At 40.6% G+C, this 24,617-nt stretch overlaps 1 protein-coding gene across 1 annotated transcript; it reads right to left on the bottom strand.

The window, feature by feature from the left end:
• Nucleotides 1-977: 977 nt before the first annotated feature.
• rrn3 (RRN3 homolog, RNA polymerase I transcription factor) lies at nt 978-24,402 on the bottom strand. Its single transcript, XM_085402885.1, has 17 exons — nt 24,121-24,402; nt 23,840-23,896; nt 23,677-23,766; nt 21,632-21,761; nt 20,689-20,748; nt 20,485-20,548; nt 17,828-17,897; nt 17,211-17,309; nt 15,640-15,735; nt 14,109-14,232; nt 13,570-13,700; nt 8,986-9,116; nt 8,699-8,886; nt 7,451-7,559; nt 6,993-7,145; nt 4,873-4,957; nt 978-1,622 (listed from the first exon to the last, which is right to left on the bottom strand). The coding sequence occupies exons 1-17, from the start codon at nt 24,214-24,216 to the stop codon at nt 1,473-1,475; spliced, it is 1,833 nt and encodes a 610-aa protein (XP_085259011.1). The 5' UTR covers nt 24,217-24,402; the 3' UTR covers nt 978-1,472.
• Nucleotides 24,403-24,617: the final 215 nt, after the last annotated feature.

Raw genomic sequence — 24,617 nt, 5'->3', positions numbered from 1 at the left:
TTAAAAAATCGATTCAGGATTTTAATGAATCGATTTTACGTTATCCAAGCCAGAATCGATTTTAATCGATAAATCGATTATAAAAACCCACCCCTACTTTTATCCCTATGTAAATCATTAAAATTATGTGATTTAACTGGTATTTAAAGGGTTAAAATTATGGTTTTGATTGAAATTTTGGTCTTGATGAACAGCACTGATGCTAATCTAAAAAAAACAAGTCAAAAAAAGTGGAACTTTTTCTTAATACATATGAATTTTATAGCATTTTATAAACGTAAACAAGGGGTGGCCACTTTTGGCCACGAACAAGCTGCGAGGGAGTTTTTATGTTTTTCTGTCACTGCACAAAAATAACAATGCATTATAAACAATGTTGATGTGAATCAATTACATGCCCCAGACTCTATTAATAATACAAGAAATTTCAGTAGCAATGCAATTATATAAAATTGCGAGATTTGAGGTTGTCTTCCAGCTAGTGCAGCGGACAAACAAACTGGTGTTTAAAGGGTTAAAAATTTAAAAAGTAATAACTATTTTATATTTATGAAAAGAACTAAAGTTACTTAAAAGCTTTATGCAGAAAAAAATGGCAAAAAACATAAAAAAAATAATAAAAAATTACAGACCTAATGATAGCAGCACAAACCAGCACAAATGTTTGACATCAATTTTGTTTGATTTGGGTAATGGGGGGGCTGCTTGACCTCAGATGACCTCTGTAAATTTTCTTTAATATCTTTAAAATGAAAGTGGCACAAACCACCACAAACTTTTGATACCACTTTTGTTGGATTTGAAGAAGGTGGGGGGGCCACCTTCACTCTCACTGGGCAAGATACTGAGTCCTGAATTTCCCCGATCCATGCATTGGACTGTCAGTATGAGAATTTTAGGTTAAAAGAGATCAGGAATATAACAAAGTGTTTGTGTGAATAAGGCTTGTAGTAACAAAAGTGCTTTGAGTGCTCAAATAGAGTAGAAAAGTGCTGCATAAGTCGCAGTTCATTTATTGGTTACTTGAAAATGACTAAACATAAATAACCTGTACACAATGGTTTCTTACTAAGTCTGCTTTAACTTGCAGCGTCATGCATTTTCCCAATTGAAAAGATTCACTCACTCATGCACGCACGCACGGAGACACAGACACACACACCTAAACAAACTAACAAGGTTGGAGAGAACATTTTAGTACTAGTGCACACTCTCTGTCACTACCATAAGTATTTGTGGGTGGTGAAGAACATTAACATAAAACTGATCAATGTCTGAATTCTGTCACTTTAATAAAATAATGTTATCCCAGATCTAAAAAGTGCTTCAGTCACAACCATGTTGTCCTGGGCTGGTGTTCTCCAGACTGTGGTTGGAGCTTATAAAAGCATCATATGGTACAGGATCTGCTGTCTTTCTTCACAACTTGAAGAAGTCAACAGCCCTTACTAGTACATGCCATACAAATGAAACTAAAATGGCCTCTGGAGGGTGTTGGGTGGTGAGCCTAAGCTGCTTGGACTGTGGAAATTTGAATCATAGGAGTTGGGCGTCAGTCCCACAATGCCCTCGGCTTGAGGCGTCTCTCCACATAGGAAGTCATCCTCATCCTCCTTCGAGCCCTGAAACACACAGAATGAACAATCACAGTCAGGCATTTACATTTTAATGTTCTCATGAGTTTTAATATTTCCCCTTGCAGTTGGTTGCAGTCTGAGGGGGAACAGTATTGAGTTCTTATATAGTGCTTTTCTACTCTCCTGGAGTACTCAAAGCGCTCTATACAACATGTCACATTCACCCATTCACACAAGGACTTTCTTCTATGCTTTTAAGTGCTCCCTAACTACCATTCACACAGATTCTTACTGCAATGGGTTAATATGAAAGATATTTGGCATGCAGATTGGGGGGAGCCAGGGATCGAACCACCAACCATCTGATCAGTAGATGACCTGCTCTACCTCCTGAGCAGGTCCTCCAACTGCTAGCAACAGCAGCCTCCTGTAACTGTGCAGCCAGGTTTCTAGTAGTCGTTGGTACTACAGTGCAGCAGGCCCAACAGCTAACATGTTGGCTATTTGACAAATTTAGCTGCATTTATTATTAGTTTCTTTTTATTGTCTTCTCTCAGCTTTTAGGTCTTTTCCACACAAATATTAAAAGCCTGTATTTGTCATGTCTACATTTTCTATGCTGTTAAGAATTTATGCTTGTGCCAGTGCAAATACACCTTGCTGGCTATAGAGATATAATCTCAGTTTGTGTTATGATCGAAGCAGATAGTGCTCTCTAGTCAGAGGCATGCACTTTCACTGCACCTGCAAGTGAACAAAAGTTCCACCAGAGAATGGTACAAAAGAAAAGATGATGGTGTGGGTTTATGTTTGTGGATCTGACATATATAGTGTGGCTGAGGTGGTAGATTTGGTGGTCCATCGCAGGTTGCTCCAGTCTGTATGCCCGAGTATCCTTGGGCAATATACTAAACCCACGTTGCTCTAGATAGGTTCAACTCAGAGTGAATGTTAGATAAAAAGCCCTTAGATGTTGAAAAAAAAGTGCTTGTGTGTGAAATGTGTGTGAAAAAATTGTAAAAAGTGCTATAAGTGCTCAAGCAGAGTAGACAAAAGAAAAGCGCTATATAAGAACCATAAGTCCATTTATCATACTAGCATAAATGTAACTTGATAATCTCTAAACTATAAAAGAGAGAAAAGTTAACTATTCATTATTTTGCTTTTACATGTTAGGCAGTGGGAAGCGCAGTGGTGTGATGATTAGCACTGTTAGTGGGGTTAGGTTCATTGGTGCTTTAAAAGTTTATGAACCAGGTTATAATTTTATGCATGGTATGTGTGCCTCCACACCTGGGTGTGTAACTGTTCATTTTGTCTGTTGTTTCAGGTGGCAGCTGATCAGTGCTTGGAGACTGAATAGGGCTGAGTATAATTTGGGACCTGTCCAGACTGGCAGGTGACGCTTTTCGATCGTGCATCAGAAATTTCTGCTTTTGTGGCACCACCATTGTTTAAAACCTTTTCTCTTGTTTAGGTTAGGAAGACTGGTAAGATGCTTGGATTTTCTTTTGGATTCTCAGGTCGAGTATCAGACGCCACCTCTCTGGGACAACGCAAAGCAGGAGATGAAGCATCGCTGAAAATGTTTCCAGAGCAACTTCATTCTAAGCCAAAGACTAGAAAACATGGTGAAGCAAATCTTCCCTTTGGCTTCACCTGCACAAGTGCCGAGGTAGGTCTCCCTGCAGGATTAGTTTTTCCTGTGTCGGGAGCAGCGCTGGGCTGTTCAAATCACAGATAAACAGGATCCCACATTCTTGACTTTTAGTTCACAAACACTTGTTGTAATGACTAACTGCTCCTGACATGTTGGAGATGTTTGCTCTTTCTACAGTAAAAGTTACAGCTGGATACAAATAACATCAGGCTGATCCTGACACGATTTGTTCCCTCGGTTCAAATCACGGACAAACAGGATCCCACAGCTGTTTATGTTTTTAAACCTATTTTGCACAGAGAAGCATTTTTTGAAAAATGTATTGATGCAATGTTGAACATTATTACTCAGGAAAAAAACAACTACAGTAAAATAATGACACTGTGACGCCTCTGCCTTTGTAAATGGAGGGACAGTACCTGCGCGTAAAACCTGCAGACAGTCAGATTAACAGTATTTCGTCTCTATCTGTCATTCTGCAATTCATCCCATGTAAACAATAACGTGGCCACAGCGTGACGTGAAAAAGGCACATACCTTTGACGTTGTGTGACCAACTCTGTATTCCTCGTCCACACGGAAACGTAAAAAAAGGAGTTTTTAAAAATCTCAGTTTTCGGTGATTCGAAACGCCGTTTACATGGACGAAACAGCTGCGTGTTCAAAAACACCCGTGTAGGTGCGGACGCAGCGTAAAAGAGTTAGTAGTTCATTTTCTTACTACCTGTAATTTATTGCAGATTATTGTATTTGCTTAATTGTTTACTAAATGTTTGAGGTGTGAAATAAACCACAATGGAGCAAAATATGGGCGTGTGTGGTTGGAGGATGTGTGCATGTGCACGAACATTTTTCTTGTAAAACAAAGGTGGGCCCAGCAAAAAAAGTTTGGGAACCACTGCTCTAGCAGATCATTACATGAAGGAACCTTTTAAATAAATAAATTCAAAGCACACTGTGCGCTGTCAAACTTACGTGCTGCACAATAATGTTTAATATTTAGTATTTACTGTTATATTCCCATATATTTCATTTCATTTCATTTATTTATTCATTTTCAGGCACAACAAATACCTATATTGAACATAAAATACACAAAACAAAAAACAAAACTTGCCTGAAAAAGGAGTGGGACGAAGAAAACTTATTATCATATCATCGTGATGTTGTTTATTATGTTGCTCTTTTTTTTCTTCTGCTTGTTTTCTCTTTTTTCTTTCTCAGCAGCTGATCCAGGTGATCGATATTTGTATTTTTTGTCTGTTAGTTTTGTTGGTTTTTGTTTTTTGCCCTTTATCCCCGTCCCTCTTCCCTGCTGTTTTTCTTTCCCTCTTTCTTTCTCCCTTTTCTTTCCCCCAGTCAAATCTGTCCCATGTTTAGCAAGTGAAAATAAAATAAACAATAAAAGGTGAATCAAATAGACCATTACGGCACGGCTGGTATGGTCAATTTGGTAAAGTAAATCCGTTGGGCATCTTTCTTCACCTTTAGACAACAATTCTGATGCAGAAGAGCCAAACGGGACAGGCAACAAAAAAAAAGAAAAGAAGTTATAGGCCTGCTTATTTTTTTGTCCTGTCCAAATCCCCTACTTTTAAAAAACCCCTCATAAATCTGTTACAATCATCATCTTACCTGTTGCCCTCTTTTGGTGGGAAATGGCTCTGTGTCTGATAGATCATCCCAAACCTGGTACAACGGTTCAATGAGCTGACCAGACCTGTAAATATACAGTTTATATTTACAATCCTGTTTGTGCAGACATAAGTGCTGGGAAAACTATCATGCTTCAGTTTTTTCCATATAATCAGGAATCAAATTTCCAATAAACATATTGGAAAGAGTAAAATAATCTAAGTAAAATGGTTTAACTGCTAAATCGTGGAAATAGTAGAAAGAGGACTAAACAGAATAATAGAAGTGCGAGATGCACTTAAACAATGAATGTATGGAAAATAATCAAAGGAGCTTGCAAAGAAAAGCGTCTGGACTTCTGTAAGTTGCTTGAAGACGTTTCACCTCTCATCCGAGAAGCTTCTTCAGTTCTAAGGTCAAATGGTGGAGAGTCCCAGATATAAACCTAGTGGGAGTTTCCCCCCACAGAGGGACAAAAGGACCCCTGATGATCCTCTAATCGCCTGAGCCAAGGTGTGAAACTGGGTGTGGGTCCCAATCAGCCAGAGTTTCGGGTGAGCTCATTGTGAAACCTGGCCCCACCTTATCATGCGAATTCCTGAGGTCAGATGGCCCAGGATGTGAGTGGGCGTTAAGGCGTCTGGAAAGGATCTCAAAACTGGATTATAGATGGCAGAGAGTTGGTGTCGTAAACCCCCGCCTCTGTTCAAAGATGGTCGCTCACAGTGGACATAGATGCTTCTTTCACTCCTCTTTCAAACCATCTGTCTTCTCTGTCCAAAATGTGAACATTGGCATCCTCGAAAGAGTGTCCTTTATCCTTAAGATGCAGATGGATGCTGAGTCTTGTCCTGTGGAGGTGGCTCTTCTGTGTTGTGCCATGCGCTTGTGAAGTGGCTGTTTGGTCTCTCCGATGTAGAGGTCTGAGCATTCCTCGCTGCACTGTACAGCATACACCACATTGTTAAGTTTGTGTTTTGGAGTTTTGTCTTTCGGGTGAACCAGTTTCTGTCTGAGCGTGTTGCTGGGTCTGAAATGCACTGGGATGTCATGCTTGGAGAAAACTCTCCTGAGTTTCTCTGGTACACCGGCTACATAGGGGATGACAATGTTGTTGCGTCTGTCCTTCTTATCCTCCCTCGCTGGTGTCTGGTCTTCTTTTCTGTGCCTCTTTGCTGACTTTAAGAACGCCCATTTAGGATAGCCGCACGTTTTGAGTGCTTCCTTTACATGTGTGTGTTCCTTCTTTTTCCCTTCAGGCTTAGAGGGAACATGTTCTGCCCGGTGGTGTAGGGTCCTGATTACTCCAAGTTTGTGTTCCAGAGGGTGATGGGAGTCAAAGAGGAGGTACTGGTCCGTGTGTGTGGGCTTCTGGTAAACTTCGATGTTGAGTTTGCCGTTCTCTTCAATGTGCACAGCGCAGTCCAGGAAAGGCAAACAGTCGTCCTTTGTGTCTTCCCTGATGAACTTTCTGTTTTTATCCACAGCGTTAATGTGCGCAGTGAAGGATTCCACTTCTTGTGTCTTGATTTTGACCCAGGTGTCGTCCACATATCTGTACCAGTGGCTGGGTACTCTTCCTTTGAAGAGGCTCTTGGCTCTTTCAAAGGAAGAGTACCCAGCCACGATGACCTGGATGACTGAGAACCTTCACAGACGTATGGAAAATAATGGAAACGTAGCAGAGCTTCCCGTTCGTTTCTTTTAATGTGAGAAAAGTTACATTTTCCCCATGTCTCCAGCTTCTGCTGGAGCTGAAGTCACATGCTTCAAGTGGCTGATTTAGTACAAAACGTACAAAAAGTGTACGTTTTGTACTTTCAAGCAAATATGATTTTAGCTGTTTGTTTACTCTCGTACTAATTTTCTTTTCTCATCATGGTGGAAGTGGGAGATAAACTCCCCCATGGGTGTTCCCCAGCACCAGTGTCATAGTGAAGGATGGATAGCACCATCTTCATGGGTGCACATTAACTCGACCCCTCCACTCCAGAGACTTTGGTATCAGTATTGGTGATGGGGAACAAAGGGAGCAATCGGAGTATGAAGAATGTCGCTTAAGCCTAGCTGCTGAGTGCGTAAACCAAAATAAATGGAAATAAATCAAACAATGAGTGTACCTCTTGAGCAGGTAGGGGTCGAAGGGGAAAAAACTGTCGAGTGGGTTGGTGTTGGTGGTCACACAGTCTCCTCCTGCAGAGCTGCGGACCACTGGCAGCACACACCGGTTGTTCCTCTCTATGATGGTGTAGCAGAACACCACTTGGTACTTCCTGCAACAAAAACAACTGCTGGTAGGAATGACGAGGAGGAAAAATACCAGCATTTTATAACTGATGCAAAGACTTTCTTCTAGTCTACACACTAGTGCGTGCACTGTGATCTACTGACAATGCTGTACACTTTAGCGTTTTTACATCAGTTAGAAAACAAATGTAGAGCTTTTACTTGAAGTCGACCAGAGGCCCCCTCAATATTAGCATGTCTAATAATCATTTAGTTCTTGAAAAGTTCCTGGAAAATAATCTAGAGGGTTCAGGATTACAGGAAGGTCAATGGTATTTGGGGGCATGTGCACCTTGTGATGGCAGCAAACATGTTGGTGATTGAAGGTAGGCAGACTCTGAGAGGATTCAGCTGACACATCACCACCTGCTCCAGGTTCAGACTCTGCAGGTATTCCAGACCTGACGTACACACACCCAGTGAGGAGGAGTCAGAACATATTCGACAAGGTGTGACCAAAAGGTCCGGAGAGCATCAAAAACAAAAACCATACCTGATTTAAAAACAGTTGATCAAGCTCATGTGTTCTAGTCAGTCTAAATGAATTCCAGCATGTCTGCCATTTTCCCTAAAATCCTCATTCTGACAGCTTACACTGTGCGCTATTCTTTATCATGGATATCTCAAACTGACTGGAATTTTGCATAAAGTATCGTTTCTGGTGATGACCAAGCAGTTTTCAAGTTAAGAGGCTTAAAGTTAGTCAACGCCAAGTTCTAAGAAACATCCTGAGGCATCTGAGGGAGAAGAGTCACAGGAAATGTCCTAACGGGCGATCGTGGCTCAAAGAGTTGGCAGTTCGTATTGTAACCGGAAGGTTGCCGGTTCGAGCCCCGGCTCGGACAGTTTCGGTCGTTGTGTCCTTGGGCAAGACACTTCACCTGCCGCCTACTGGTGTTGGCCAGAGGGGCCGATGGCGCGATATGGCAGCCTCGCTTCTGTCAGTCTGCCCCAGGGCAGCTGTGGCTACAACTGTAGCTGCCTCCACCAGTGTGTGAATGTGAGAGTGAATGAATAGTGGCATTGTAAAGCGCTTTGGGTGCCTTGAAAAGCGCTATATAAATCCAATCCATTATTATTATTATTATTATTATTATTAAACCATGCTGTGTGCCATTGTGTCATGGTGCGTCAGCACAGTGCTTTGAAAACAATCTTTGTTCCCCATCTGGTGGCCTCAACAGATCTGACAGCCATCTACTTCATGAAAATTAAAAAGGATCACTGTTGTGGCACGCAGGAAGAGAGAAAGCACCCATCCCAGAAATGAAGGGATTTCTACAGAGTGAACTCAAATAATTGCCTTGCTGAAAGCCATTAAAATACATAATGAGACATCTTTAATGTGACACTAGAGACAGTTAAATCAGGTAATGATTCAGACCCATTGCTGAAACCTGTGCTTACATCTAACTGATTTTAGTAAATTAAACCAAGCAGCCTGAGGTAATTTTTGCTCCCATGCTATTTTATTGTTGTTGTTTTTTTACCTGTAATTAAAACAAATAAACTGATATTAGCTCAAAGTTTTCTATTCTACCTTTCTTCATGTTGGCCTCTAGCAATGCTCTGTGTCTGAAGATGATCGTGTAGAAGACAGCCTGGCAGGAAGTGTAGAAGGGCCCGTGCAAGCTGACGTCACAGCAGACTTGTTTCCCACAGCTGTCCTGGCTGTAGATGTACTGATGGATCCAGGAGCTCAGTAAATCAAGACAGGCCCGCACAGTGCTATAGGAATCATCATTGACACAGAATGAGAGAAGAACCCGTTAAAAACCTGCACCTGCTGCATTTGTGCTGTCTTAAGCAGGTGTCGCATAAACTCACCTCAATGGGATGAACTTGGCTCGGGCCAGGAAACTTCCCAGGTATCCAGCAGCAGCCTGGCGAAGGACAGCAGGCAGAGACGGGTTCTGCAGGATCTTCCACAGGTGATCCAAGAAGGCCTCTGCCAGGGCCTGTGACATATATCACAGGAAACACATAATATACACAACTCCAGAAGCTCTTAGTCTCAAAGTAATGAATGATAAACGTCAGTACGAATAAACCAGCTAAATAAATACATGCATTATAAATCATATATTCTGAATGTTGAGGACAAGGATGATTTAGAAAAAGCCAGTCTACCCATGAACATGAGTAAATATAATATGCGTAGCAATGTCAGTGGCAGCTGAGATATAAGAGACAGGGCACTCTGAAAGCCTGAATCTATGGAAGAGCTCTACAACAGCAGTAGGAGACACACTGGGCGGCACTCCTGTCAGATCCAGTCTCACCAAGACTGGACGATAGAAGCAAACTGTAGTCTGGTCTGATGGATCCATCCTGTATCAGTCAGGCTAATGGTGTGTCATGTTGTGGGGCGTTTTCCTGACTATAGTCAGGGTTGGATCAGGTGACCATCCCTGCTGCGATAGGCTGCTGGGGCCTTCCTATGATGTACTGAGCGTTTCTTCTTCACTCTCTATTAGGGCTGCGTATCATCACTCATTTCTATAATTGATTCAATTCGATTCCATTTGGACTCAGAGAGAAATATTATAATTCTGATCATTATCCATATCAGATACATATTTTTATATCTATGTATAAAAACAAAGTTGGCACTTGTGAGACCTCATCACAGCAGAGGCCTTTGTGTCAAAGTAAGTGAGCATAAAACAGAAAAACATGAAGCAGATTTTCCTGGCCCGACTTTTTACAGCAGCCTTAAAAATATTCTGCAGTAGAACAAAAACTGAAGAAAACCACAAATCAGCATCTGAACATGACCTGATGCTGCTGAAGTCACAGAGGTTTGATTAGAGACACAGCTGAGAGTTTTGTAAAAGTTGACATTTCTTCAGTATTGACAGCAGAAATGAGGCTTTCTCGTCCAGAGTCGTTTTTGAAGTTTTGCTGTACAAATTAGAGATGGACCGATCCGATATTACGTATCGGTATCGGTCCGATACTGACCTAAATTACTGGATCGGATATCGGAGAAAAATAAAAAATGTAATCCGATCCATTAAATATCACGAAAGCACCTCACAAAACTTGCAACACCCCGTAACTCACCTCAGAACGTTAGCACGTCGGAGCAGTATGCATCACGTGATAGAGCGGCTGTGGCATGCGGGACCTGTCGGTGGTCTGGATAGCATGTGGAGCTTCGCTAGCAACCCGGCATTTCATCTCCGACAAAGTTATCCCCGAGAGAAGTAAAGCAAGTGTGTAAGTCCATCTCTGAATGTTTGTAAAGCATTCCTGCGTTAAGCTTAACAAGCGACTGCCTCTTCTTGCTGCTACTTCAATCATGAAACTGCTTAATGATCAGCTGATTGGCTTTTCTGTCGTGAGTCTCTCTTGTTTGCTTTTGGCCCACTTTGCACCAGAAAGAGGAAACCAGCGGCTGAACAACAGCAGCACGTTTAAGCTTGATCAGCTGTTGTTAGAATTTATTTATTATTAGTTTCTACTCCAGGATCTTTTTCTACGTAGCTGACGCTGGTAACTGTGCAGGGGCGGATCTAGCAAAGTTTAGCCAGGGGGGCCGATAGGGCATTAACAGGGAAAAGGGGGCACAAAGACATACTTTTCTTTCTTATTCTCATTTAAAATGTCGAGCTTTTAATAAATAATTATCTGACAGCCAAAGTTTTAATTTGATGTAAAATGAATAGAAGTCAATTACTGTATATAGTGACTATTAAGTCTAATATATATACCCTAGTAAGCTATAGTACTTTTTCCTTTGGGAAGGTACCATCTGTGCAGTCTGCAATTTTGTTGAAGAAAGATGTTGAATCTATTTAATATTTCTTGAAAAATAATTGATTTCTGTGCATTTTTTTTCACACTGCATCAAATTAAGGTTGATTACGTCGATTAAGCATCATGAGGTGGAGCGTGAGGGGTGGTTCCCTATTTTTTATTTATTTATTTTTGTTGTTGCTGGGAGTTGGAACCCTATTAGTTAGGTTGCTTAATATTTACGCTAAGTACTCTTTAAAATACCAGAATAGGGAGGATGGTGTAGGTTTAAGTTTATTAGATTGATCAGTATTGCTGAACTATGAAATATTTTTTTTTGTATACAGGTATAACAGAATAGCTTTAGTGTAGTTGTTGTTTTAAACTTGAGTATGAACTTATACAAAATGCAGCAAGATATTTAAAAAACAGTTTTGTTGATTAAAAAACACTATATCGGATTCATATCGGTATCGGCAGATATCCAAATTTATGATATCGGTATCGGACATAAAAAAGTGGTATCGTGCCATCTCTAGTACAAATAATGCAGAAAACAGAGATCTGAGACTGGAAGCTGTTCCTGAAGTACACAGAGAGACAGAGCTGCGCAGGAAGTGAGATCTTATTGTGGTGGAAGCTAAACAGCCAAAGTCCGAGTGAATTAATGACGATGTTGATCAAACATGTAGTTTGATCTTCTTTTGCTGCTGGTTCAGTGAATTTTGGTCCGAGTGATGAAACCTGCAGCATCAGAGTCTGTGAGGTGTCGGCGTTCAGCAGCGACGTGTCTGCACACGTGCTGTCGGGGCTCCATCCACGCTCCGTGTTTACATCTTTGTGCACAATCCGTCTTCCTGCTCTCATTTACTGCTTTAGCTGTTTGGTGGCGGTGAAATAGTTTCGTGAGCTTTAATCCAAGTTTCTGGCAAAATACATTTATATTTAAAAATGGATTTAGGATTGAATGAATCGATGTGGCTTTATTCAAGCTAAACTCGATTTGAAACGGAAAATCAATTTTTTTAAACCCTCCCAGTAGAGCTGGGCGATATAACGATATGTATCGCGAAATAACTTTTTCTCGATAGAAAAATTAAACTATCGCGATAGGCCTCACCGCTCTTGTCCTCTTAAAAAAAAAAAGAAAAAAAGAACAGCCAATCCAAATTAAGTAGTGCAGAGCCGAACCAATCACAGCCACAGCGTCACGTCACGTGACTTGTTACGTACAGCGCAAGTGCCAAGCCGCACATGTGTATTTGTTTGGGAAGCAGCCAGCGGTAATGGAGGAAGTGAGTGCGCTGACTAGAGAAAAATCAACGAGAGCGTGACCGAAGAGAAAACAGATGATGGTTCCAATGCCGGAGAGATTGTTGAACAGAAGAGCCATAGAAGTCCCGTAGTGTGAAGGTATTTCAGCTATTTCAAGTCTGACAAAAACAGAGTAGCGTGCACTGTAAATTGTGCCGAAAGCAAGTCTGGAAATACAATAAAGCGGTGCAGCTCAGTCTCTGACTGGAAGCGCTAATTCGTCATTCGGCTTTTGTCAGACTAAAGTAACTGTTAAAACTGTTTGAAAAGCTCAGCTATACAACAAGGAGAGATTGAGAATTTCCTTTTAGTTCTCAGTTTATTTGATATTGACAAAAGTTAGTCAGTTTTGTCTGTTCTTCTGTAAAACAAACTAAGATTTATTTTTAGAATTAATATTTTGTTTCTAAGTGGAATTGACAATTTAGTCTGTTTCGTTTGTTCTATTTTGAAACTTAAACGCTTTAGCGGCTGCCTTTTGTGTAGTTTGCAATATTTGCCTTTATTTATCTGAAAAAGTCTCATGTTCCTTAAGTACATCTACCCTGTTGAACTTATTATGGGAAATAAATATTTAAATAAAAACAAGCTGCTGATTATTTCACATTTTACTTGTGAGCAACGGCACATTTAAATCTTACAAATATAGTTATTTGGCTTATATCGTGATAGATATCGTTATCGCCTGAAATGAAAAAAACATATCGTGATATGAAAAAATCTTATATCGCCCAGCTCTACCTCCCAGTGAGAAAGGTGACAAAGAAACACCCAGTGCATCATGGGAATCCCCGGCAGCCTACGTCTATTGCAGCATAACTAAGGGAGGATCCAGGGTTACCTGGTCCAGCCCTAACTATATGCTTTAGCAAAAAGGAAAGTTTGAAGCCTGATCTTGAAAGTAGAGATAGTGTCTGTCTCCTGATTCCACAGGCACCCACACCAGCTGTACTTTGTCATACTGTGCCATTTGTGAGGTAAAGCAGCCCTTACAGATGCAGAAAGTGGTGTTTACATCAGATAAAGCTATCCTACTTCTAGGCTGGAATATTACAATTTCTAATTACCAGGCTGCTCCAAATGCTCCTTTAAAAGCCTTGAGTTGATCCAGAATGCTACAGTAAGAGGACTGACACAATTAATATTATTATTATTATTATTATTTTTCTCATATATGGCTTCTCTTCTCCAGAATTGAATTTAAAATCATTCTCAAATTATCTATTTTATCTTTATCTAAGATGTAAGAGTTTGGAAACTTTCCTGTGCCTGTACATCTCGTCGCTGAAACCCAGACTGCCAGTAAAATGCAAAAACCAAAGTTAACTGGTCCCAGTATATGTGGGGAGTACTGACCGGTTTGAAGCTGCAGAGGTAAAAGAGAGTGTACTGCACATGACAAGAAGCATGTGTTGGCAGAATGAGCTTGTCAAATACAGTCAACAAATCTCTGTACAGCTCCTTTGTCCTTTCCGCATGAAAAGACCCTGAAACACGAGACAATACAATACATAAAAATATTAACGTACAGCTTAGTATAAATATTCTCCATCTTCCTACATTACAAAAGTTTAGAAACTGAAGGATTCAGTATCAGTCGGGCCTGGAAAAGATGGTCTAATCTTAAGAAGTCAGGGTTAAACAATGGTTAGTATTTGGACTAAAATCAATCAATAAAGATGTGATTGAATCAGGCTTTGAGCTTCAATTCAATTACTTAAAGTAGTGCATGAATGCATTAGGAGCCATTTTTATTTAAAAAAATAAAACCCTTTTCAAAGGTTGCTTGATTTAAATGCACTTTAGTAGTATATAAAGACAAAACGACAAAAATATAGTCACTGTCCAAATATTTATGGATTTACATGTATAAAAAGCTTTTTTTCTGCATCTACCATCAACGTAGCAGACATCCTTGATGTAAGCCATAAGCACGGCCATGAGAGTATCTAGTCTTTCTGCCACTGGATGGGCCATCACAGTCGTCCTGGTGGGCTCATCTGCTGACACGTCTTCATCCTAACAGAAACCCGGATACACACAGAGGTTATCAGGATTAAAAGAAAGAATAAAGAGAACAAATTCAAATTTGGGTCCAGGACGCTGCCCATGTTTCCTTATTTAGATTTTATGTCTAGGAATAGTTTTATTCAGGCTGTCCACTTAGATGTTTCAGTTATAGTCCAACACACCCAGGTCTCATGTTCAGATGACTTCATGTGGTGCCTTACACATGCAGTTTCAGTGGCGAGGTGTTGGGTTCAACCACAGACTTAAAGACTGAATGAATTACTGGGTCTTTAACGTATAAAGGAGGACAGTATGTGAGCAAAGGAAGTGTGACACACCTCTCTGTGCTCATGAAACACCAGGAATGTTAGATCAAGAAATGTTATTAAATGGAAAATGTAGATCATACCACGCTCTCCAGTTCGGGGTCACCTGAAAGACCAGCCAAGGTGTGGAACAATCATCTGCTCCAGAGCAGTATGAAGGTTCTGACACCATCTTGGTTTCTGCCTCACAGACACCACTGACTCAGCCTTACTGCTGCCACCTGGCTGAACCTCATCGGCTCCCAAGACTGCATTAAGTCATGGTGGTTGGTATTGGTACTTCTATGGTCTGACGTGTGGCCGTACCTTGTGCTCTGCTGGTGTCTGTGTGACAGATATTGCTCCAACTAATCTGCAGCTGTTGAAAACCACAAGGCCTTTGCAATCGTTGTCCATACTAATGACTTCTGTCAGCCTGTGAACTTCAAACGAGACTTTGTGCACCTTGTGGACAGCCTATGGGCCACTGGAAAGCAGCGTATCATCTCCGGTCCACTGCAGTGAAGTTTAGCCATCTCCATCATCTGCATATTTGGCTTTATGAGTTACTGCAGGAACAGAGATCTTCCCTTCGTCATCTTTCCTCAACTGCCCTGAACTTTTTAAACAAGATCACCTGCACACTAAACCACTGCACTGACCTAACCCTACACCCACTCACCCACTACAGCCTGACACTTGCACCACTAGTACACCCAGACTCAACCTTTTAAAAGAACAGCAGCCTGACTTTTTGTGCAGAGTCGTTATGTTTTACGCAGAAAGTACATTTATTGACATTTTCTATATTGGTGTTTTTTCCCTTAAAGCCTGAAAACTTGGTTTTAAAAAACTGTCGCTGATTTAACAGCACAACAATCAACAACATGTCACCTCCTGCACATCAGATTTCACATGTGCCAAAAATGTCCAATAACCTAACCCAACTACAGTTTCATTTGAGCTCTCATACATGCTGGCCGAAAACGTTGACTTCTTAAGTTATTTAATTTATTCACTGTCATGACAATTATTCATATGCTTTGGAATAAGTCATTTTTATTTTATCTGTGGAAAAACATTACTATCATCAAACCCTGCTGGCTCTTACCATGTCAAAAAGACACTCCTCAGTCTGCTCCTCTGCTTTCTGGGTCTGCACTCGGTTTTCTTCAGCCTCCTCAATATGTGTGCGGGATGCGTTCACCTAAAATGTACCGCACACATGTGCACCTTTGACATATCTCACCAGTTTCCAGAAGAAAGCAGCAGGTGATGTGTGAACTGATGCTACTTGTTCAGAAAAAAATGAATTGATCAATTTTATGTCTGAACATGTCCTTCTGCAACAGATAAGTCAGATATGACTAATTTATTTGCATGCATACGTTTCTACATATTTTGGTATTGACAGGCCTCTAAGAGACTATACAACAAGGTCCATAAGTTTTTGAAAGATGATACTTTTGTGTAATTTTGTCTCTCTAAAGTCCCATGTGTTCCATAACCGCATTGTTCCTCCTGGATCCAAGATTCGACTAACTGATACTTTCCTCTCCAGTATCCTGGCAAGTGTTGATCCGGAGGTACTGTCGGTGATTCCACATTAATCAAGTCCACTTGTGACTCGGTGGAATCACAGAGTACACATATATCAAATTCAGGGAGAGAGAGTTTCAGAGTCTGGGGGCTACTGTTGCAAAAGCTCTGTCTCTTTTAGTTTAGGTACAATAAGTAGGCCCTGATCACAAGGCCTCAGGAACCTGCTGGAGATGCATAGCTATGAAAGTTCACTGATGTAAGCTGATGCTTCTCCATGAAGAGCTCTAAAAGTCAGAACCACAATCTTGAAATGGACTCTGAATTCAAAAGGTAACCAGTGATGCGGTGAGCAGGAAGTTATGTGACAGAAACGTCTCAAGGAAGACCAAAATTATTGCTCCAGGCTCTCAGTGAATTACTCCCATACCCACATTTTTGCTTCAGCCTTTCCCAGAGACTTGGCCTGTCAGCTACCTCCACATTCCACGGGCTAACAAGTTCAACAGGACTCGGCGGTAGATCTGATGTTAATAACACAATTATTGACTTGTGACCTAGGTTGTCTTGTTACTAAGTGCATGCTCATGCTGGTGATTTCTATGGACATAAACTGCAGGTCTCAGTCACACTGCCAAACAGCACCCGAGACTCGAAAAAGACATGAAATGGTTATTTGGCACATAAGCAGAGAAAACAGTCCAGACTCCACTGTGGTGAAACCCAATGGACAGGCACCAAATCAGTGGGATATGAGCGCTGTCTCTTATCTTTGAGCTGGAGAAGTGAAGAGGGCAGGACCAGAAACTTCTCTGAACTTCCACGCGCTGAAGCAACTACCAATAAGAGTGCAGGACAGTGCTGAGTGAGATACAGCCATTAAAGGATTATCTATGAAACTGGAGCCTCAAAATGATGCGTGATGACTGAATCACTCCCTGTATGGATGCAGCTTCTTTTGTTAAACCTCTTGAATGAAAGCTCTGCACTACAGCGATAACCAGAGACAAAATCAGACAAACTGTATCACTATCCAAAACTTAATAAACCTACCTGAGCACCTACCACACAACTCATGTTGAGTTACTACTGTTACGTTCAAATTAAACTACAAATAGCAGAATTTGGAGGTGCACCACTCACATCCAGCTTCAGCAGTTTTCCAATGATCAGCTCAAGTAGGTCTCGTCGAATGGAGGGGACGTACACTGTTATCCTCAGGAGGTTATGGACGTAACACTCCTGTAAAGCATCCATCAGTTAACAGAGACGTACACTTTGAAAAAGAATCAAAAACTTTTTTGATAAAACTGATGACGTCCCATTTTGTACAGTCTTTTTAATCTCCTCAATGTCTAATCTACAAAAAGTTACATTAAAAAGCCTTTGATAGGACCCAAATTAAACAAACAAACACACACAAAAATATTCAGAGGTACAAAATGACGTCTCAAAGGATCAATAAAAACACATTAAGCTGAAAGAGCTGTTATTAAGACTAGAGATCCCAGTCTGTTATGAACTACAATAAATACAACTTTAGAGGTTATTAGCAAGAGTTCTAAAACAAAATAATAATGAAACAAAAAAGATGAAATTATGTAAGGACATTTAATTAGGTGAAATGAAAAGGGAAATAGCACCTCCTGGAAGGAAGAAGTTTTAACAATGATCTACAAAGAAGACAGAGTGGACTCTTTAAATTATAGACCACAGCCTATTAATAGTATGGGGACGTCAGGGTCTTGCCTGTATCTTACCAGTGTTCTTGAGGATTTCTGTATGAAGGGAAAGTTTTCTTGCAAAATGGGCATCAGAAAGCGACTTGTGCTAAAAGAAGAGGAAAAATCTTTACATTACAAAAACATTTAAAAAATGTAACACGAGGGGTGAAAATCACAGTGAAACCACAATGCAGGCTGACTGACATCAAATAAAACAAAGTGTATACAAAGTATCCATTTATGCAACAACATTAGTTACAAGATAACTTTTTTTACAGTAACAAGCTAGTGGCTACTTGTTTGTATTAGTAGGTAAATTAATGTCAAATAATAAGAAGAAAGCAAGTTATACTATAATAAAGCCTGCTGAGACAAAAGGGAAGAAATACACTTGCAGCAATTACAAGATAAGAATACCACCTTAAAGGGAAAAGATAAGCTAGTTAAATCAAATCCGTGGGCAGATTTGGAAATGGGATTTTGCCAGATTTAAAGCTAGCTGGATATCTATATCATACTTGCTCATGTTATGACTACCAAAAACATACCTAGCATGTGAACATGTGGACAATACTGCAGTTTATTAAAGGTCAGTGCCACCAACCCCGTGGTTTTGTGAGGTTTTGTGAAGTTACAGCACTAGAGACATTAACCTTTACACACAAAGGGGTTGAAAGAATATGGAGGACCAGGAGTGCCAAAAGGAATTGATTAAATACACCATTAAATAATTAATTAAATCTTTCATTAATTCATTAAAATTGGAATTAATTAAATAAATGTTTAAATAATTCAATAAATGCCCATTCATTTCATTTAAAACATTTAATAAATTATGTGTTTATTTATTCCAAATTGTATTTAATTCATGACACATTTAATTATTTCATTAATGACAAATGTAATTAATTATTTAATGATTTTTTTGGCACTCCTGGCCCTGCGGCTGTGTTCTTGAATCAATGTTATCTGTCAGCCTCACCCAGCAAACCCGGGGGCGGGGTTAATGCTGCCGCCGCAGCTTGTCTAACATCTGATTGGTTACTGTGCAAAGTTAATCAAGACAGGTCGATCCTAGATAATCAATCACTATGAACTGGTGGTAGTGTGGGGAAGCAGGTATCCCAGAATGCATTTCAAAATGTAGTGGCGTAATCTTCACATCTCTGGTCAGGTTGTCAACATAGAACATGATGTTTCCGGCAACGTTCCAGCTGACTGTTAGCAGAGCGTACTGTGAACAGAGTGTACCGAGCTCACAGCCCCGGTGTTCCAAGTTAACTTTAGTTAAAAAGTCCGACAACTTTTTTGTAATGAAAAACGTAAACACTCATATCGCCAGTAAGTTACAAAAGTGCCAGCTGTTTAATGTACAGCAGGGTCCTGCTGTAAAACTGTGAAACACATGGAAATGTGTTGATGATGAAAACAGCCCGTCTGCCTCCAGTCTTTGTGTTTCCCTGATGGCTATCAGTAATATAAAGTCACAGACACAACTATATTTAACTGTCTCATGTTGGCCAAGAACAATTTTACATATATGATCTTAGAACAGGACACAGACACTCTAATTACTGACCTCATGTCAAATGTGTACGTAGACCGAGTCTGTGTTTTATATGAAATCTTTGCTCTTAACCTTTAAACAGCAGCGAGTGTGCAGCTGAGACAACACAAACTCAAACAGCAGGTTTGATCATTGTGATTATAAATCAGCTGGAAGCGCCACGTTTTCACTCAGTCTTTTATTTACAGCATGTTTGAAGTGTTTGAAGAATGATGTGGGGAACATGTTTTAAATGCTGTACTAAAATCACTGCGCAGACAGTGCGTGGCATTGTCGATTGCCATGGAATTCGATTCGTAGATGACCGTTAGATTCGTTTGATGCTGCCGACACTTTCATGTGCCCGTGAAGCTGAGTTAACTCAGAGAGCTGATAACCAGCTTCATGTGACCGTTTATCCTGCTCCCAGTGTTAGGGTCAGTGATTCCAGATAACCGAAAGATATCCTGGATATGCTGACCTCACTCCGTGATGGCGGCAGCTGGACTGCCCGTTTAGCCTCATGATTAATATTCACAATTAAAATATTAGTCAAACATTTTGAAATCTGTGTCTCACAAGCTTTGTACACGTAAACCTAACAGTTACTACATGACAGAAACCAGTGATGTCTCTTTCTATAAAGATTACTGATCACTGATTATTTATTTGCTCTCTTCTCCTTAAACATGTTTTTAATGTTAGTTATGATTCAGAATGGGCGACTGAAACAAGTATGCTTAATGTTATTAAATAATTAATTAAATGTGTCAATAATTAAGCTGGGATAGGCTTAATTATTGATAGGATAGGCTGGGATAGGCTCCAGCGCCCCACCGCGACCCTGAAAAGGATAAGCGGAAGCGAATGGATGGATGGATGGAATAATTAAGTACAATTTGAAATAAATAAATAATTTATTAAATGCTTCTAAATGAAATCAATGTGCATTTAATTAAGTAATTAAATATTTATTTAATTAATTCCAATGTTAATGAATTATTTAATGGTGCCTTTAAATAATTTATTTTGTCACTCGGGGTCCTCCACAGAGAAGTCCAGTGATGAATCAAAGCTCAAGTGTACAAATTCAGAGTTTAAAGGCCAAAAACAGCAGCCAGCAGAATAACAGGTGACACAGACTTACGAGGGCACGTATCTGATGATGAGCTGCAGCGCCTGGTGACAGTGATCGAAGTTTCTGGGTAGATCTTAAAAAAAAAAGCCATACAAGCTCTTAGTGAACATAACGATGCTTTACAAAGCACACCTGCATCTCGCTTCTTTGTGAACCACTGCAAGGTTAAGATGTCTGAAACCACCACTTCATAGGAGAAGAGAAAAAACTTACTCTCATCTTCATCATCTGAATCGGAGATATCCACTCCTCCTTCACAGATGGTCACTCTCTCTGAAAAAACACACAAGTTGTTTCTCCATCATGCAACAGAGATGACAACAAGAAAGACAACAATACTGTACAGGGTTGTCAAAAACGGACTATCAGATCCTAAAAGTGACTATCAGATCAGATACTCATTGGTTACAGTACAGACACTGCCTTTGCCTCATCCAGCTGTCACACAGCTGCCCGTCTGCACACAACCCCTCCCCTCATTACACCTGAACACGGAGGAGGAGTTGACATGCAGAATTTCAAGGGTTAGTAAAGTTCCCATTTCCACAACACTGAAGTATTAAATATGTTCTTATGTTTCAGGTACATGGGCCATGCTTAGGCTGCTGCCCCCGCGACCCGGCCTCGGATAAAGCGGCTGAAGATGGATGGATGGATGAAGTATTAAACAGTTATCATAAAAGTTAACCTGGCCGGCACACACATTAGCATTAATCATTTAACCCTTTAAGTCATCTCTTCAGTTACCATTAAGTTAGTGGCGATCGCTAAAAATATAACACTAACATTAATTTAGGAGCTAAGCAGTGAAAGTTATCAGTCCTGCTCCTCATAAACTTGCAATGTTTGGTGTTAATTTAAAAGGATAACACAATTATATGTGACCGGTGTTCTTTTTCAGACTGAAGCTGGGAAAGGTCTATCATCGACTACACAGAAATGTGCAAACATGGAGCCGAGTCACCAGAAGCACAGCACTACCTGAAAATATTCTTGACTTTTGTTTGTTCTCCACATCTAACAGAATTTGTGACTATTTATCACATATATACATCTGACAGCATGTATTTCCTTTCCATCCTGTCGACCATCACAAGCCTACTACTGTAACACGTTTATGAATCATGATTAATTCAATACCATCAGAGTAACATACTGGGGGTGAAGTGGGAGACCACCATGTTAAGGCAGGCACACAAGTAGACAGTCTGTGCTGACACCAGGTTACCCAGAAAGGCCAGGTACTCGTCCACCACAGCCTGGCTCCGGCCCAGCCAAGGAAGCCTCTATAAAACACACACACACACACACACACACACACACACACACACACACACACACACACACACACACACACACACAGTGTGTTTATATGCTGAAACAATCAGCTTTTTGGACGTCTGCTGATTCACACCACATGAAGGGTGGACTGAAGGGTTTAAAATGTGCACCAAAATGACAGAATAGATGACACATTACCAGCAGCATATCATACTGACAAAAGGCTTGTAAAGGTTTGTCCATGTTAAATCAACCACGGCTTTTCCTGGGAATTTTTTTTTCATTTTATATTTGACTCTAATATTGGTCCTGACTCAAACTTGAATGCTGGTGGGGGAACCAGTGATCAAGGGTTATTGTCTGGCTACTACAGGAGCAGAAGGCTAAATGGGTGTGGATTCAACTAAGAACAACGGGTCAGCGTTCTGGATGTGTTGTTCTCTCTAAGCTCTGATCACAATAATACTTTCCCTGTTGACTGTAGAGGCAACTGCTGTTGTGATTTGATGCAATATAAAGAAAATTGAATTTCATATTGGAATGAGGTCGTAACAAATTTGGTGAAGGCATACATGTTCCATATCTTGTATATCTACCCTCTTTTTTCTTGGCTCAATTTAATTTCTTTGTTTTATTAATACACACTAGTTTAAGACGTTGCTTTAAAAAGCAAATGATCTCTCACCCACACTAAGGAGCAGGGCTGGGTTATAAGTTATATTAATTTTATATTTCAAAGAAATATGTGATGACAGTCATGACAATATAATAAAAATATACTAATCAAGGTATTATGAGTGTGGCTTGCAATAGGCATTTATTTATTAGAGAAAACAAAATAAAAGGCATTTCCAGCCTCTTTTTGAATGAGTCTATAATGACAGACTGCCTCATTCAAAGTTTGAATTTACTGCCACAAGATGCCAGCAACAGCATTGGTCCTGTTTTTAGGCTATAATAGTGCTGTGAAAAAGTATTTGCCAAATTCCTGATGACTTTGTTTGGATACATTTTTTAACATTTACATGTTTAAGATCAAACAAATTCATTTTTTCTCTCAGTTGTGGGGCAGTTTGGGTGGGTTGCGAGGCAGCAGGTCCTACACAGGCCAGTTCGTCTTGCACTCGCTTTTTTTGCCTGTTGCTGACGGAGTGGACGGCTGGTGTTACGGCTCAGTGTGCAGGTGGGCCCCACACATGAGGACTACAGTTCATCCTGTGTTTGACTCTATGTTTTTGTGTCAGGTGACATTTGTTCTGTAACTGTGGTGATTGGTGTGAGTAAGTTAACTTGGGGTTTGCCCTGCGCACTCACATGACAGGGGTGGTGTTGGCAGTATCTAACTAAACTATAATGGGCATTTCACATGTCATGTGAAAATCCCACAGTAAACAGAAAATTCATCACAGCTCCAACAGAAACATTATCAAATAAATGTAAAAATCGACAGAACATATAAATATAGTGGTAAAATGCAACATGTGATTAATGCTGCAGAAACTGGTTAACCTGGTCATTTAGTGCACTGCCTGCACTCAGAGCTGCTGTTTAGGTCTAAAGCTGCATATTAAAGCTCTGAAACTTTAAAATTGATCCATTTAAAAATTAAAGCTTATGCCACTTTTCCACTCGTACCTACTCTGCTCGGTTTTGGTCATTTTACAATATAACTGAGAACCACCTCAATGTTCGTGGGTTCGTTACAGCGACACCCAAAAATGAGCTCATTTAAACACTACACAACAATGGCGGACACTGAGGCAACGGTACACCTGCTGCTGAGCCGTCTGCTTGCCATGCTGACAGGCTAATCAGCAGCATACAGTTTGTTGATGTGATGTTTGTTTCAGATCAACTCAGACCCCCAGTGGAGTAAATACAGTACTCTTCTCCTTGCATCATGTTAATATTTACACTCACCAGTATAGTATAAATGAGCTGTTCATGATCCTTGGTCAGGTGGGTCACACTAGACCGAAATTCTTGCAGCCAGTTGATGATCTGAGCATCCTGTCGGAGGAGAGGGCGTTCATTGAGAAGCAAAGTCCACCACACCACAGGGTGCCCTCACACTGACGCTTACCTTTATCTCAGGATCAACCAGCTGATGTTTCAGGAGTTCATAATCACTCGAGTCTCCCTTAAAAACAAGCAGAAACAGCAGTTCGCCAAAACCGTAAGAAACGTAGAGGTGTTTGTAAACAACTTTACGAAGGTCAGCAGAATCCACAGACAAGCCAGCAGGAAGGTCTAGATTCATTTAATAACTTAGTGGACCATCTCGTGGATGTGTCACCAAAATCAACAACCCTAATATCTCTCTTTATCGTTTTCCAAGAATGACAACCCTAAGATACAACTCACGTGTTTGTGTTTCTCTAACGTCTCCGCAACACTACCTCCAAACCTGACCGTCTTCACAGAAGGGGTCTTCAGAAAGTCTCGACCGTCTATTTCCATAACCCACCAGGCAGCTAACGCTGGTCTTTGCTTGTTAAGCTGAAAGACAGAGCTGGAAAGGAGACTCGCTCGTTACATCTCTCGCACCGTACAGCTCTCGATACTGTGGCGTTAACTAGTTTGATCAAAGGAATCACGCTTCCGGAAAACAAAACCACGCGAAAGTAACAGGAAGAGAACTGCGTGTTTACGGAAGTGATTGTTCGGAGCAGCAGCGTCACATTAAAGGGGGCCGTTCGAGGAATCCATTTCGCTCAGGAAGGTTCCTACCTGAGTGAAGTAACTTTATTGAGCTTATGTACAAACAAACAAAGGCTGTGAGTCCAGGCTCACACCGTAACAATAACACAGGCTGAACAAATACAACGAACGAACAAATAAAGAGAATAAATGTAGCTGGT

Source organism: Rhamphochromis longiceps, linkage group LG4, assembly GCF_057381845.1.
Source record: "Rhamphochromis longiceps isolate RC_006_pf linkage group LG4, R_longiceps_female_GT1.1, whole genome shotgun sequence".
Lineage (NCBI taxonomy): Eukaryota > Metazoa > Chordata > Actinopteri > Cichliformes > Cichlidae > Rhamphochromis > Rhamphochromis longiceps.
The sequence above is the reverse complement of the archived record's forward strand: the minus strand, read 5'-3'. Positions and strand labels throughout refer to the sequence as shown.